At 36.5% G+C, this 13,168-nt stretch overlaps 2 protein-coding genes across 2 annotated transcripts; one reads left to right on the top strand and one right to left on the bottom strand.

Moving 5' to 3' along the window:
* Positions 1 to 1,322: 1,322 nt before the first annotated feature.
* LOC110912089 (protein BONZAI 3) lies at positions 1,323 to 8,251 on the bottom strand. The gene is made up of 16 exons (XM_022156757.2): positions 7,915 to 8,251; positions 6,425 to 6,472; positions 6,167 to 6,324; positions 6,011 to 6,059; positions 5,825 to 5,881; positions 5,554 to 5,730; positions 5,336 to 5,470; positions 4,883 to 4,944; positions 4,664 to 4,763; positions 4,457 to 4,571; positions 4,308 to 4,387; positions 4,080 to 4,217; positions 3,324 to 3,488; positions 3,126 to 3,239; positions 2,960 to 3,056; positions 1,323 to 1,723 (listed from the first exon to the last, which is right to left on the bottom strand). Exons 1-16 carry the CDS (start codon positions 8,053 to 8,055, stop codon positions 1,569 to 1,571), a joined length of 1,791 nt encoding a protein of 596 aa, XP_022012449.1. The 5' UTR covers positions 8,056 to 8,251; the 3' UTR covers positions 1,323 to 1,568.
* Positions 8,252 to 9,911: 1,660 nt separating this feature from the next.
* Positions 9,912 to 12,283, top strand: LOC118487508 (protein BONZAI 3-like). The gene is made up of 5 exons (XM_035984403.1): positions 9,912 to 9,935; positions 11,099 to 11,239; positions 11,570 to 11,734; positions 11,825 to 11,938; positions 12,179 to 12,283. The coding sequence occupies exons 1-5, from the start codon at positions 9,912 to 9,914 to the stop codon at positions 12,281 to 12,283; spliced, it is 549 nt and encodes a 182-aa protein (XP_035840296.1).
* The last annotated feature ends 885 nt before the right edge of the window (positions 12,284 to 13,168 follow it).

Genomic DNA, 13,168 nt, shown 5'->3' with positions numbered 1-13,168 from the left:
TATGAATAGGAAGGGTTCAATCTATAATGGCACCCTAATATTGGAATATTTGAAATGTGTAATATACTAATGTAAAATTCAATCGTCCTAATATTTCATTTTATGCATAAGTTTGTTTTCTTGTTAATTTGTTTAAATTAATTAAGGATTACACTAAAATGGGAAAGGATTGTTGGATGTTTTAGTGTAATTGGGATTGATTTGGTGAGCAAAGTGAATTGTAATACACATCAAACAAGCTAGGAGGTGCGGGAGTACACACTTGTTTGAGTTGTTATAATTCTAAGTGTTCGTGACGGATCCCCTAATCAATGGGGGTTCCAAGGAGGCAACGCCCCCTTGGTGAGGGTCCGTGGGTTGCAACTTGCAACCCAGGGTTCAAGGGGCAGAGCCCCTGGCCGGGGTCAAGTTGTGCTTTACTAAAAAATGCATTAGAAATTTAATTTTCTAGAGATTTAGCTTATTTTCGAAATGGAAAATTAGGGCATTTTGGAGGCAATTTTTATTCAAAAGATTTCTAGAGATTTAGCTTATTTTCGAAATGGAAAATTAGGGCATTTTGGAGGCAATTTTTATTCAAAAGAATAACTGCCCAGAGGCTTACCAGTGGTTTTTCATCCCTTTTTCGAAAACATCTTTGGTTATACACAATATATGGCTAAAAAATTCACACCAATTCACATACTAAGTTCTACTCAATCTGAGTTGTATCCGATTAGATTTTTCAAATGAACCACTGAAATAATTCGATTTGAAATTGATTACATACCTCTCAGATCATCCGTTGAAATCTTAATTCCCCCAACACATAATACCATGAGAATCGGTATTTGATTAGGAAAATAGGGAAATCCATCACAAGATCGATATTTACGAGTATTCAAATATGATATGAATTTAGATATGTATCATTAGGATTCAGATAATTCAGGGCATGTTTGGCTAAGCTTATTTAACTCAAAAAAGGACTTTTGTTAAAAAGACTTATTGACTAATGACTTTTTGAAAAATAGTTTTTAACAAAGTGTTTGGATTAGCTTATGTGGTGGAAAAAGCCAATAAGCCAAAAAGTTTTGAAAAGTCAGGATATTCTAGCTTTTTAAATTGACTTTTCCACCTTAGGTAAAAAGTTATTTTGAAAAATCCTTTTCTTTTATCCAAACATTATTTTGACTTATTGGATTTTTTAAAAAAAGCTTAGCCAAACATGCCCTCAATATTCCTTTTTAAACAAGTGAAAGTACTATATTATACCTAGTACTATTAAGGAATACTATCATATACATTAATATATTCATTTCAATCACTGAGATCACAATCCATGTAATTATCATGGACCAAACATTAGGTATTCATTTCAATAGTTCAGATCACATAATATGTACCCCACGTAAAATCTTATAATATTCAAGCGTCACACGCATATGTCGTAAATCGTCGAAGTTCACACCCGTACGCAAATTTTTGTTACTAACCGTTGAGAAGTTTAAAAAACAAGCTTACCAAAGAAAATAGTGCTAGTTAGAGCCTTCTAGTACGCATTCGACTAATCACAAGGAAAACCGAGGCTAATGATACCAAGATTCAAGGATTAAAGGATCCGCTGGAAGAGGAGCCCGGGGTGCATCAATACCGAGTGGCTTGATATCTCTACTTATCATATAAGTCAAGAATTGACCCGGTAACTCTTCCAATAGAGCCTGTACCATTGATCTCTCTCCACCTACACAAGGTTAATAAAATGTGTAAATTTAGGTTGAGCAAGTTTTACCGATGAACATGCACACAAAGCCTGTTTGCAAAATTAGGGGTGCATACAAACCTAGCCCGAGCTTGCATTGAAAATTTTTATAGCTCAAGCTCGGCTAGTTTATTATTTTATTAATTATCTTACTTATATACATATATAGAGAAAGTGTAAAATACAATAGCCCTTAACGTGCGACCAGTACGCGACAAAAAAATAACATGCGTAATTTGTTGATACAACATGCATGATTAGTGTTCTTTTCAATTAGCCTGGGATTGATCAATTTCGTCCAATTCGTTTCAATTTTCTTTTCATTTTAGTTCAAATTGGCCATTGTTTGGTCAATTTCATCGAATTGTGTTCAAATTCATCTTTGATTTTGAAAATTTTCATCAAAAATGACGACTCGAACAATGACCCTAGAACAGAGGATGCAGGACCACGACGAAGTTTTGATTCAGACAGCAGAACAGAGGATGCAGGAATATGACCAAGCTTTGATTCGATTGGAGTCAAAGGGCAGTAACAATGGTTTCAGATCGTAGAACAAGGGATGCGATTTTTGAACTGGGAGTTAGGGCATGCATGATTATAGGTATATAACGTGTGTGATTTATGTCTCCAACATGCGTAATTAGGGTTTTTGAGTTTTATAACGTGCGTGATTTTCAAATGAACGTGCGTAATTATATGTCTTATCGGTTGTACGCTAAGAGCTATTACGTTAACCTTCCTCTATATATATTTATAACTATAATAGATACACACACTGACACACAAATATAATTATGTAATTAGTGAGTTCTATATATATGACTATTTATTATGTAATTTTGTATTTATTATATAATTATGTATTTATTATATAACATAAAAACTATTATATTTACAATATTACAGGCTTGTTTAGGCTCGAAAATCTAGTTAAAATTGGTATGTGACGCTCAGGTTTATTAGATAAGCTCCAAATAAGGCCTTGAGTTAGTGGTTGATGACTTAAACAGCACAGTTTTGGTGATTCAAGTCATTTGATCCCTCGAAATCCATTTGACACATTTCCTTTTTAGCTTAACTTTTTTATTTTCCCATTTGACCCGTTAAGAGATGAACATATCTCAAAACGACCTATACATAAGTAAATGGGTCGAAACTGATATCTTTAATTTAAACATAGAAAACTGTTTAGAAAATAATTTATACGTTACTTACGCTGTACATCACGCATGGGAACAAACTGAACAATATCTCGAGTAGCTACTCTTCCCGTCGAGCTCTCCAAACGTGGTCCGGTATCAGCATCCAAAATCTGTTAGATGGTATTGTTAGGGTTGCAAATCACACACGGTGACGTTTGCAGGAAAAAGTAAGCATTTACCTCCATTTGTTTAAAATCAGCATTACCGACTCCAACGATTAGAATTGAGAGGGGCAGATCAGAGGCTCTGACGATTGCGTCTTTAGTCTCTTGGAGATCGGTAAGAACTCCATCCTAATAAAATAACATACAATTTATATATTTTATAAAAATTAAAAAGAGTAATGAGTATATATAATTGGTTTGTAACATGTTTACCGTTATGATTAGCAATACAAAGTACTTGGTGGGATTGGTTGAGAGGGATTGAGCAGCTATTTCTGCAGCTTGGTTGATTACTTGACCAAATAAAGTGGGTCCATGAAGAGAGACGGTATGCAACGCGTTCTTATAAGCACCCATTATGCCTTGCACTCCTTCAACCTGCAATATAATGTCGGGAAACAAATGAGTCTTCTACTTTAGCCATCTGCAATGATTTTACTATGTGAAAAGTAGTACAGGTGACAAAACAGGCGGGTTGGGTAACGGGTCAAAATAGGGTTGGGTCAAAACGAGTAATTTTAGGTGCAGGTCAAACGGGTTGGGCCCCACAACACTTTTTGTTCATTTTATAACTTCTATATAAAGCGAGCTAGAACAAGCATTTGAATTGAATACAGGTTCTAAAGCATTTGCCGTGTTTAATCTGTTCCACTCATGTGACATGTTTCATTTGTTAGCTATTTTTTCATATTTTACCGTTTAAAATATTATCAAACAAACACAAGGGTCAAAAATTGGTCAAACTGGTCTTAAGGTGGCACCTCATGCACATCTGGGTCAATTATGGTCCAACGGGTCAAAATTAGGATCCGTAGGACTCAGGAGGGTGATATGTACAAACAATCAAAGGGATGAAGAGATTGTGGAAGGTTTACTTGATAAAAGGGCAAATATGTAAACAAGACACGTGCAACTTTTAGTAGTACATAAAGCAACGCGCCAACGCCTCACTAACGTAAAGAATTTTACCTCGAAGCTACCAGCATTTCCACTGAGGTTGAAACAATGAGATACAGAGCCATCGTATAGTTTCCCACCAAAACCCCAAGCAGGAAACCGTTTATCATAATCATAAACTTGTATCACTTCTCCAACCTCCATAATAGCCTGTAATCAGAAAGATAAACATATTACCGAATTAGAAAACTTGTATAACTCTGTACGAAACAGTTCAGTCAGTATATTTAAGCTGCTAACTTGCTGGTATGCATTTAAGTAGCTGCTATCATAGCCCATGTAATGCAATGAATCCCGCTTACGTGGATCACCATTCGAAGCTGTCAAGAATTCGAATCATTTAGTAGATATCACATTTTAGTGTAATTAATTAAGTAAAGCACACTTACCTGTAAAATCAACAGCAACCATGAAGTTGAGTTCAAAGCCACTAGAGATATAATCAAGAAAACTATACAACTCCTTTTCTTCATATCCGTCCACATAAAGTCTACCCTTGAGAACCTATTTTTTTTTTTTGTAGTTATAACGCTTCATTAAATTGCAAAGTATAGTATTATATAGTTCTTTTAAGACAACAAATGAATACAGTTTACCTTCTCATGATCTTTGTGACGAGAAGATGGAAAGACAAGATTTGCACCGGCATTTGCTTTATGAAGATTTTCCATATCTTGAATTGATGTATGCAGTTTACTGTAAATAATAAAATCTTTACAGTTATTTTCCCATATCTTTCCAGTAAAGAAGACAATTTTTCACGAAAGTGAGATGTGTTATTAATTTATTATGCACAAAATAACAAAAAAGTTTACCCGATAAATGTGTGGTTTCCATTGGTATTGAAGTCAAAACACTCTATTACTAGAGGGTTATCCTGTAAAAATAAATAAAATATAGAGTAAATTACGTTTTTGGCCCCTGTGGTTATATCACTTTTACTATATTAGCCAAAAATAAGAATTTTTAACATATCTGCCCCCATGGTCTCTATAACTAACCATTTTGACCCCTAAGTCTAGAGATCATGGGGGCCAAAATGGTTAGTTATAGAGACCATGGGGGCCAAAATGGTTAGACGTAGGACCAAAATGGTTAGTTATAAAGACCATGGGGGCAGATATGTTAAAAATTCTTATTTTGGGGTAATATAGTAAAAGTGATATAACCACAGGGGCCAAAAACGTAATTTACTCTAAAATATATGTAAAGACGATTTCAGCACAAATACGGAATAATGCATAGAGAATAAAAGTAACCAACTTCACCTTGGTCACATATTGCTGCATAGTTATACACAATGGCTTCCATACAGGGTCCAAATTGTTGTTCACTACTTCTGTCTTGCAAATTGGAATAGGACTTCCGGCCTCAACGACCCTAGAAATTCTTAAAAACGGATCCTAAAGAGGTAAAAATAATAAAGTTGAAAACAGAATGATTTTATTACAACTTTCGTTAGTAGCTGTTGAGTGAGAGTAATTACACTTTTAGAGAAACAATCCTTGTTATCCAAGTTTGAACATCGGAGTCTCATCTCAACAGCCATTTTGGAAGCAATGGTTTCCTCTGCATGAACGGTTACTGAACCCAAATTTCCGACATCATGCCTGTTTTTACCATGAAGTTTTAAGGTCACACTTCGGCTTCGGTGAGTCATGATCTGCCAGTGTTAAGTGAACAGGAATAATACCTTAAATTCTAAACGATTATTATAGTTATAGTCCGTTTGGGAATCCTAATGCAAGTAAACTTACCTCTGACAAAACACAGTTAGCTTCACCAATAAAATCTTGGTCTTTTAAGTCCAGCATCTGTGCCACATATACAATAGATTGCATTAGAAACACACTTTGAGAGACTTTCGACCCGTAAGAACTATTTGACCTGTTAGACATTAAAAAAACATAACAAGAATCGACACATTCATAAGTAAATGGAACCTTCGTTGACAAATTATGATACTTTGTATCCACATCATACACCCGGATGCTGAAAAAGAACACGGAGATATGCAGACAATTTACTAAACATTCAACGGTGTCGTACCAAATAGTATAAAAAAAAAAAAAAAAAAAAAAAACTAGCAGGACGCTTACATCAATGGCTGAACAACCTCAAAGTGAAATGCAACATTGATTTTCTGAATCCACATGGGATTCAAGTTGTTCATGACCACCTCCGTACGACCAACTTCCTCGAGTTCCTCGCGAATTCCACTTTTCTTCTTCGCATACACAACTGCCATAGGGTCACTCTACAATTAAACAAAAAAACATAACATCAACATATTTTTAGGTTTGCTGAATTGCAAAACAAACAACAATGTCAAATTAAGATACAGTTAGTTAAAGTACCTTTGACATGATGTCAAGATCTCGTAATTTTGAAGCTGATAAAGATAACTGCGATTTCATCATCAAGAAGTCAGTCAGTCACACGTGGAGAGAAATTGCTTCCAGGAGATAGACATATACAACTACTAGCATATTGCACAAAGCTGAATAGAAAGTTGTTTTGTGTTTGCTCTTTAATACCACTATCATGTTATGTGTTTCATGTATGGAAACTTAAGTCATGTTGACTTCAAATTTACTAAGTGAACAAAGTTATCTAAATATTCTCTAACATGGCATAAAAGGTGGTATGTTTAAATCTTAATAGAATCTACTATAAACTACATAGCATTGTCTAATACCAATAAAAAAAAGAGTATATAATTAATGAAATTTTGCTAATGTGTAGCAAGTCAGTGGTAGTAAGCTAATAGCCTAAGTAAAACATAACACATTAGCAGTGTGTGTGTATTCAGATATGCTTGCATCTATTGTCCGGACGTAACCAGTAGCGAAGCTTGAAAATTTCCACCGGGGGGTGGGAAGTCACCAGACCTAAAAGTATATACCTAATTTTTTTATAAAACCAGGGGGCCGAAAACGTATATACCTAAAAAATTCTATACGAAACGTACATACATACATAACAATACTGAGCGAAAAGTTCGGGGGGTCGGGCGCCACCCCGACCCCTTCATAGCTGCGCCCCTGGACGTAACCATAGACTACTACCCGATTCGACATGTAATGTCTTTGCAACTTTCAAAAAAACAAATGCAGTATTTGACAATATTATGGACTGGAACCATTATAAGACATGAGACTTGTCCCACATCGGTTGTATGGGCAACAAATGTGGGGACGTGGGGTTTATAGATTAAATGGGCTCTCTCACCCACTAGACTACAGACAAGTTCTAGAATTCCATATATTGTGAGAATCAACAATTTTATAGATTGTTGGGTTGTGAGTTTTCTAAGGTGGAACAAAAAATATTAGACTAAGAGGTTGTTTGGCAACTTTTGAATAGGTAAGTGTTGAACCCTGGAAGAAGTCTGAACTATTAAGTGTTGAACCAATAACAGTATTAAGTAAGTGTCAGTATAATGCTACATGTTTGTTTTATGGATTGTGTGTTGCGAGGGTGCTAAATCATTTAGACTCGGTATATACACATGTTTGTTTTATGGATTGTATGTTGCGAGGGTGTGGACTCCACTCCGTATAGTCTTATGATCAGTGTTTCAACTAGAGGTGTAAGGGAACCGGAAACCGTTTTGAAACCGGTTTGGCAATAACCGGTTAGGAACCGAACCGCCTGTTTGTAATCAAGTTGAGGGTTCCCTCCGAAACCGGTTTTGACTTTTGTTGACTACAACAAGAACCGGTTTCCTCTAATTTTCAACCGGTTAAAACGGACTGATCATCGTTTAGCTCTCAAACAACATCCGACAGAAGGCGATTTCAACTTCAAATCATAACCTAATTAACAATACGACGCCGTATTATACCTCAATTCGCGTGTATAGCGGTTGAAGACCTTTGGACCGATAGAAGTAATCAACAGCCTCATCTACATTGCCGCCACCGCCACCACCACCACCGCCGACGGCCGCTTTTCCACCGCTTACGTCGGAAAAACACCCTCCCATTCGTACAATTCTGGTGAAGATCGATCAACTTTTGTTTGATGAGAATAACAACCAACAGTAGGGTTTGTGGATGAACTTTGTATTAAAATCACATGCAATATTCAATAGATTCAATAGATTATTTAAATAGGGAATTTGAATATTGGAAGGTGATCATGTTTTTTCCGGGATACTTCCTGGTAATGTTAATGTAACAGGGATTAGGGTTTTAGATTTTTTAATGTAACGGTTAATTAATATAAATAAATAAATATTATATTTCTTTTATTAAAAGGTTAGATTTAGTAGACGACTAGACGTATACCATAACAAATATTTGTATACGCGTTATTGATTGTGTGTATATCAAGAAAAGAAAAATATGTTGTAGTGTGAAGAAGGTTTGTAGAAAATATGTGTAGCCCGATTAAACTGACTGAATTGATTGTGATTCGGGTATATCGGATTGGGTATTGGGTTTGATGAAACACTTCATAGCACTGGCTATTTAGCTCGGTCGTCTTGTACAGGATGGTTTCACTTTTGTTCTTCATTTGACGAATGATTGATTCTTCCAAGGTATCTTGAAAAACAAACAACACCGGTGACTCGCTACAAGGAGGAGAAGATGGAGGTTCTCCTTATAACCACCAAGAATAAGTAATCGTGTTGAGGATAAGTGAATGTATATAATGAGAGAGTAAGAAATCAGATCCTTAAACCTGGAGGTTGAGTCTTCTATTTATAGCCGGAGAATTGTGAAGGAAGGAGATTGCCAGTTAGCCGTTGTTTCCCAGCTGTCCGACAAGAGGAATATTCATTGTGTCCCTTTTGACATGGTCAGGCCTAGAGGTGACGTGGCGTATGGTTATTCGCTCCAGCTCAGCGTCCTTTCGTACTGGTTGTCGGTCTGTCCCATAAAAATCTTGCTATCGGTGCTGGCGACCTGCCATTGGTGCCACATGTCATCCTTTCTGTCTGCTGAGAGCATCCTCTTGTTTGCCAGGTGTCGCTTTCCAGAACCTTCTAGAACCTTCTGGAACCCTTTGTATTGCGGGGTCGCCAGCTTGGAGTGGTGTGGTTCTCTTGACACGTGTCCATTCGTGATTGGGGACCATACCTCTTCAAGGTTAATAGAAGTCGGATGATTGGATATATCGAAGTAGCTCGATTATGTTAATCTTTTTGAACAGCGAACACATACTTCCCTAAAATGAGTAAAATTCACCTATTGCTCATTACGTCGAATTGGAACCTACACCACTTTGGTTTGGATAAACACATGGTGCCACTAGGCTAAGAGGCAATCGGATATCTATCAAAGCCAAACAACCTGGAACCTGATCCATTGATACCCGAAAACTAGATAATCTAAAGTTCTAAACCCGACAAATCGAATTACAATAAGGATCGTTATCAGATACAATATGATATACAAAAAAAAGACTACCTAAAACCTGATTAATATACCCGAACGACACCAAAATATCAGATTCTAAATTTGCGGGAGTTATAATATATTGCAAATCTTAGACCATGGGGTATGGTTTGGGTAGTACCTTTGGGAACTATCCGCCACGTAGGCGCCACGTCACATAGGGTGGAGGACCATCCTCTTGGGGACTACTCAAGGGTGTGGAGGATGGACCATCCCCTTATTTTTTATATATAAAACTAGCTTTGAGGGAGCCACTTTATCACACCACAATACACACAATTAATGGGGTGGCCCACATTTTGCCCCGTCTCAAACGGCATGGTGAAGCCGGATGCGCCGCGACGAGCCCAAGGGGGGCGGTGTGGGACGAGGGGGACGAGGCAGCGCCGGGGTGGGACGTTCCCCACACCCCATGGTCTTAGGGATATTGTGCTTTTCGATGGCATGTCGATCTAGTATTCAGGTATGGCAAAATTGATTTTAGATATCTGAGTTAGTAGGATTAATAGTGCTAAACATTATTAGTGTATGGATAAGCACGGTACCCGTTCTGAAATACGGAGAAAATTGGTACCGGTATCGGTACCGAATATATCCCCGGTTTGGTACCGGTATTTACCGGTGTTTTACCCATAAATATCGGTACCGTAGTTGTCAAAGGCGCACTCAAGGCGCAAAGGGTGAGCCTTGGACCTCAATGCAAGACGCTTAAAAAGCGAGGGCTTTCTTTAGGCGAGTTGTTTAGTATAAAAATATTGTTTTAGGGATTTTAGACATGTTTTAGGCTTGTTTAGGGTTCTTATAATTGTTTCAAACATGTTCAAATGATTTTTGACCTGAACTTCGTTGGAATTTGGCCTGAAAATGCGCCTAAGGGCCTGAAAGTGGGGCTTTTCAAGCGACGCGCTGGGCTGGGCCTGAAAAGTGGGCCTAGGCGCGCGCCTGGGTGAGCCTTGACAACAGAGCATAAAACTAAGAGGGTGTTTGGGGTTAGTTTTGAATGAGATTTTTAAATTATTGAGTTTTGAAATCGTAGTTTTGAGTGTTTTGGTAAAAAAAAATTATAAAAAATTGATTATTTGCGTTTAGAAAGTTACAAACACAGTTTTCCAAAAGAAGCTCCCCCCCCCCCCCCCTACTACAACAAATCGCAGCTTTCCAAAAATTGATTATTTGCGTTTAGAAAAGGATTTTCACTTGTTTATTTTTTTAAATATATATTTGCCAAACACTCAAATAGTATCAAGCAACATAATCAAATCCAAACACTATCTTTCAACATCACGTTTTGTTACGGTTAATTATTTGATTCTGATTATTCAAAACGCATAATCTATTTCCAACACTCAACCCCAAACACCCTCTAAGTAGATCATATTCTAAAAAAAGTTAAATCATTATCGAGAAATCTATTTTTTGTAATCGTATTCTGCACATAATTGTTACAAAAAAAACTGGACAAAAGATGTTTCGGGCTCAAGAGTCATGTTATATCATCCATTATAATTTGTTGGTTCGTTCCCAGACCTTTCCATTCAGCCACATCTATTCGTTTATAATGTAGATCATGGTTATTAACATTTACATTAAGGACTCTTCATACCACTTGCATTTTCATGATTACAGCCTATTAAGGATGTTGGGAAAGTCATACAAGTTTATAATTATAATAAACGCATTCCCGCTTGGGGTTTTGGTGGGAAAGTAGATGATGATGGCCCTGTATCTCATTGTTTCAACTTGAGTGGAAATGCTCGTAGCAGCGAGGTAAAACTCTATTCATTGGTCATGTAATTGAAGGCATCTCTCATGGAAATGCAGGTCAAACGGGTAAAATATGAAAAAGTTTCTAACAAAGTTCTTATAACCCGTGTTTAATTTGAATGTTTTTTTATTAATCGTTATCACACCCTAAGTATATATTAACATGCAAAGACTTAAAAATGGACAAAGAGTTGTTGTTGTGGTTGGGCCAACCTATTTGGCCTGCACATTTCGTTTTGCCCCAACCCTATATTGACCCGTTTTGCCATTTGTACTATTTTTCAACTCACTTATACGCAAAATATAGATTTATTTCCAAGTGTTATTTTGCAGGTTAAAGGAGTAGAAGGCCTAAAGGCTGCTTATGAAAATGCGGTGCATACCGTCTCTCTTCAAGGACCAACTGTATTTGGTCAAGTAATCAACCAAGCTGCAAAAATAGCTGCTCAATCCCTCTCAACTAATCCCACCAAGTACTTTGTGTTGCTAATCATAACGGTAAACATGTAGTAAAACAATTATATACACGCATTATTCTTTTCGTTGTTATAAAATTTTTAAATTGTATTTTTTTTTTTTTTTTGTTAGGATGGAGTTCTTACCGATCTTCAAGAGACTAAAGATGCACTTGTTAGGGCCTCTGATCTGCCCCTTTCAATATTAATAGTTGGAGTGGGTGATGCTGATTTTAAACAAATGAAGGTAAATGGTTAAAAGTCATACCAACTAAGTTAGATTCATTAATTGTATTTGTTTTGAGAGTTAGATTATTATTTGGATAACATAACTTTTGCTATTATTTGTAAGAAATCTGGACAAGAGTTTAGGGTCATCTCTACATGATCCATGCAAAATTACCGTTTTGACCTGTTATCCGACCTACCACACCTGGACAATATCATGTGTTTGCGTGTGTGATCTATAAACAATGCTGTCTAACAGATTTTGGATGCTGACACGGGACCACCTTTGGAGAGCTCAACGGGAAGAATAACCACTCGAGATATTGTTCATTTTTTTCCCATGCATGATGTACATCGCAAGTAACTATAAAGTAATTTCTAAACAGAAACTATATTTAAATCAAAGGTATCAGTTTCAACCTATTTAGTTATGTATGGGTCGGGTTGAGAAACATGTCAAATGAGATTCAAGGAGTGGAAAGTCACCAAAACTGTACTAAGTCATGCAACCACTTATATGGTGTGAGTTTACAAAAATGATTTTTTTTTTTTCTAGTAATGAATGCAATATAGTGTGAATTTACAAAAATGATTTTTTTTTTCTGTAGTAATGAATGCAAGTAATTATATTTAACACACTAATTGTTTATATAAATTCGTTGATGTCCCGCCCGCGTTGCGGGGCAATGGCCGAATAATTCTCAGCCAATTAAAAAAACACTCATATAGTTTTGCTAGAAAAAAAAAAAAAAAAAACTAAAACGATGACAAGACCGTAATTTTGAGCTCAGGGCAAAATGATAATTTTTAACAGAGGACAAAATCGTAATTGTTAGCTAGGGGGAAAACATATTTTTATTTTTGAACTGGGGGGCAAAAACGTAATTTTGAGCAGCGGGCGAATCGTAATTTTGAACCGAGAGCAAAATCGTAATTTTGAGCTGAGAGCAAAAGCATAATTTTATTTTGAGTTGAGGGCAAAAACGTAATTTTAAACTGGTGGCAAAAACGTAACTTTAAAGTGAGTATAAAATAATTAACTGGTTGGTCCAATGGGGGAGTGCCAGGAAGCTGCGTGACACTATTTCCCCATTGGAAACTAACGGCAAAACTATAACTTTAAGCGGGGCAAAATTGAAAATTTTAGCTGGGAGCAAAAGAGTCATTTTATTTTTAACTGGAGGTAAGTACGTAATTTTGAACTGATGACAAAATCGTAATTTTAAAGCGGATATAAAATCATAAATTA

Source organism: Helianthus annuus, chromosome 15 (genome assembly GCF_002127325.2).
Source record: "Helianthus annuus cultivar XRQ/B chromosome 15, HanXRQr2.0-SUNRISE, whole genome shotgun sequence".
NCBI classification, from domain to species: Eukaryota; Viridiplantae; Streptophyta; class Magnoliopsida; order Asterales; family Asteraceae; genus Helianthus; species Helianthus annuus.
The sequence above is the reverse complement of the archived record's forward strand: the minus strand, read 5'-3'. Positions and strand labels throughout refer to the sequence as shown.

Coding starts and splice junctions, on each gene's coding strand:
- LOC110912089 (XM_022156757.2), bottom strand. CDS start 8,055: ATGGGAGGGTGTTTTTCCGACGTAAGCGGTGGAAAAGCGGCCGTCGGC. Junction 4,572..4,663: donor GTCACAAAGATCATGAGAAG/GTAAACTGTATT, acceptor AAAAAAAAATAG/GTTCTCAAGGGTAGACTTTA. Junction 4,388..4,456: donor GGTTGCTGTTGATTTTACAG/GTAAGTGTGCTT, acceptor AATTCTTGACAG/CTTCGAATGGTGATCCACGT.
- LOC118487508 (XM_035984403.1), top strand. CDS start 9,912: ATGGCATGTCGATCTAGTATTCAG. Junction 9,936..11,098: donor CATGTCGATCTAGTATTCAG/GTATGGCAAAAT, acceptor TCATGATTACAG/CCTATTAAGGATGTTGGGAA. Junction 11,240..11,569: donor GAAATGCTCGTAGCAGCGAG/GTAAAACTCTAT, acceptor GTTATTTTGCAG/GTTAAAGGAGTAGAAGGCCT.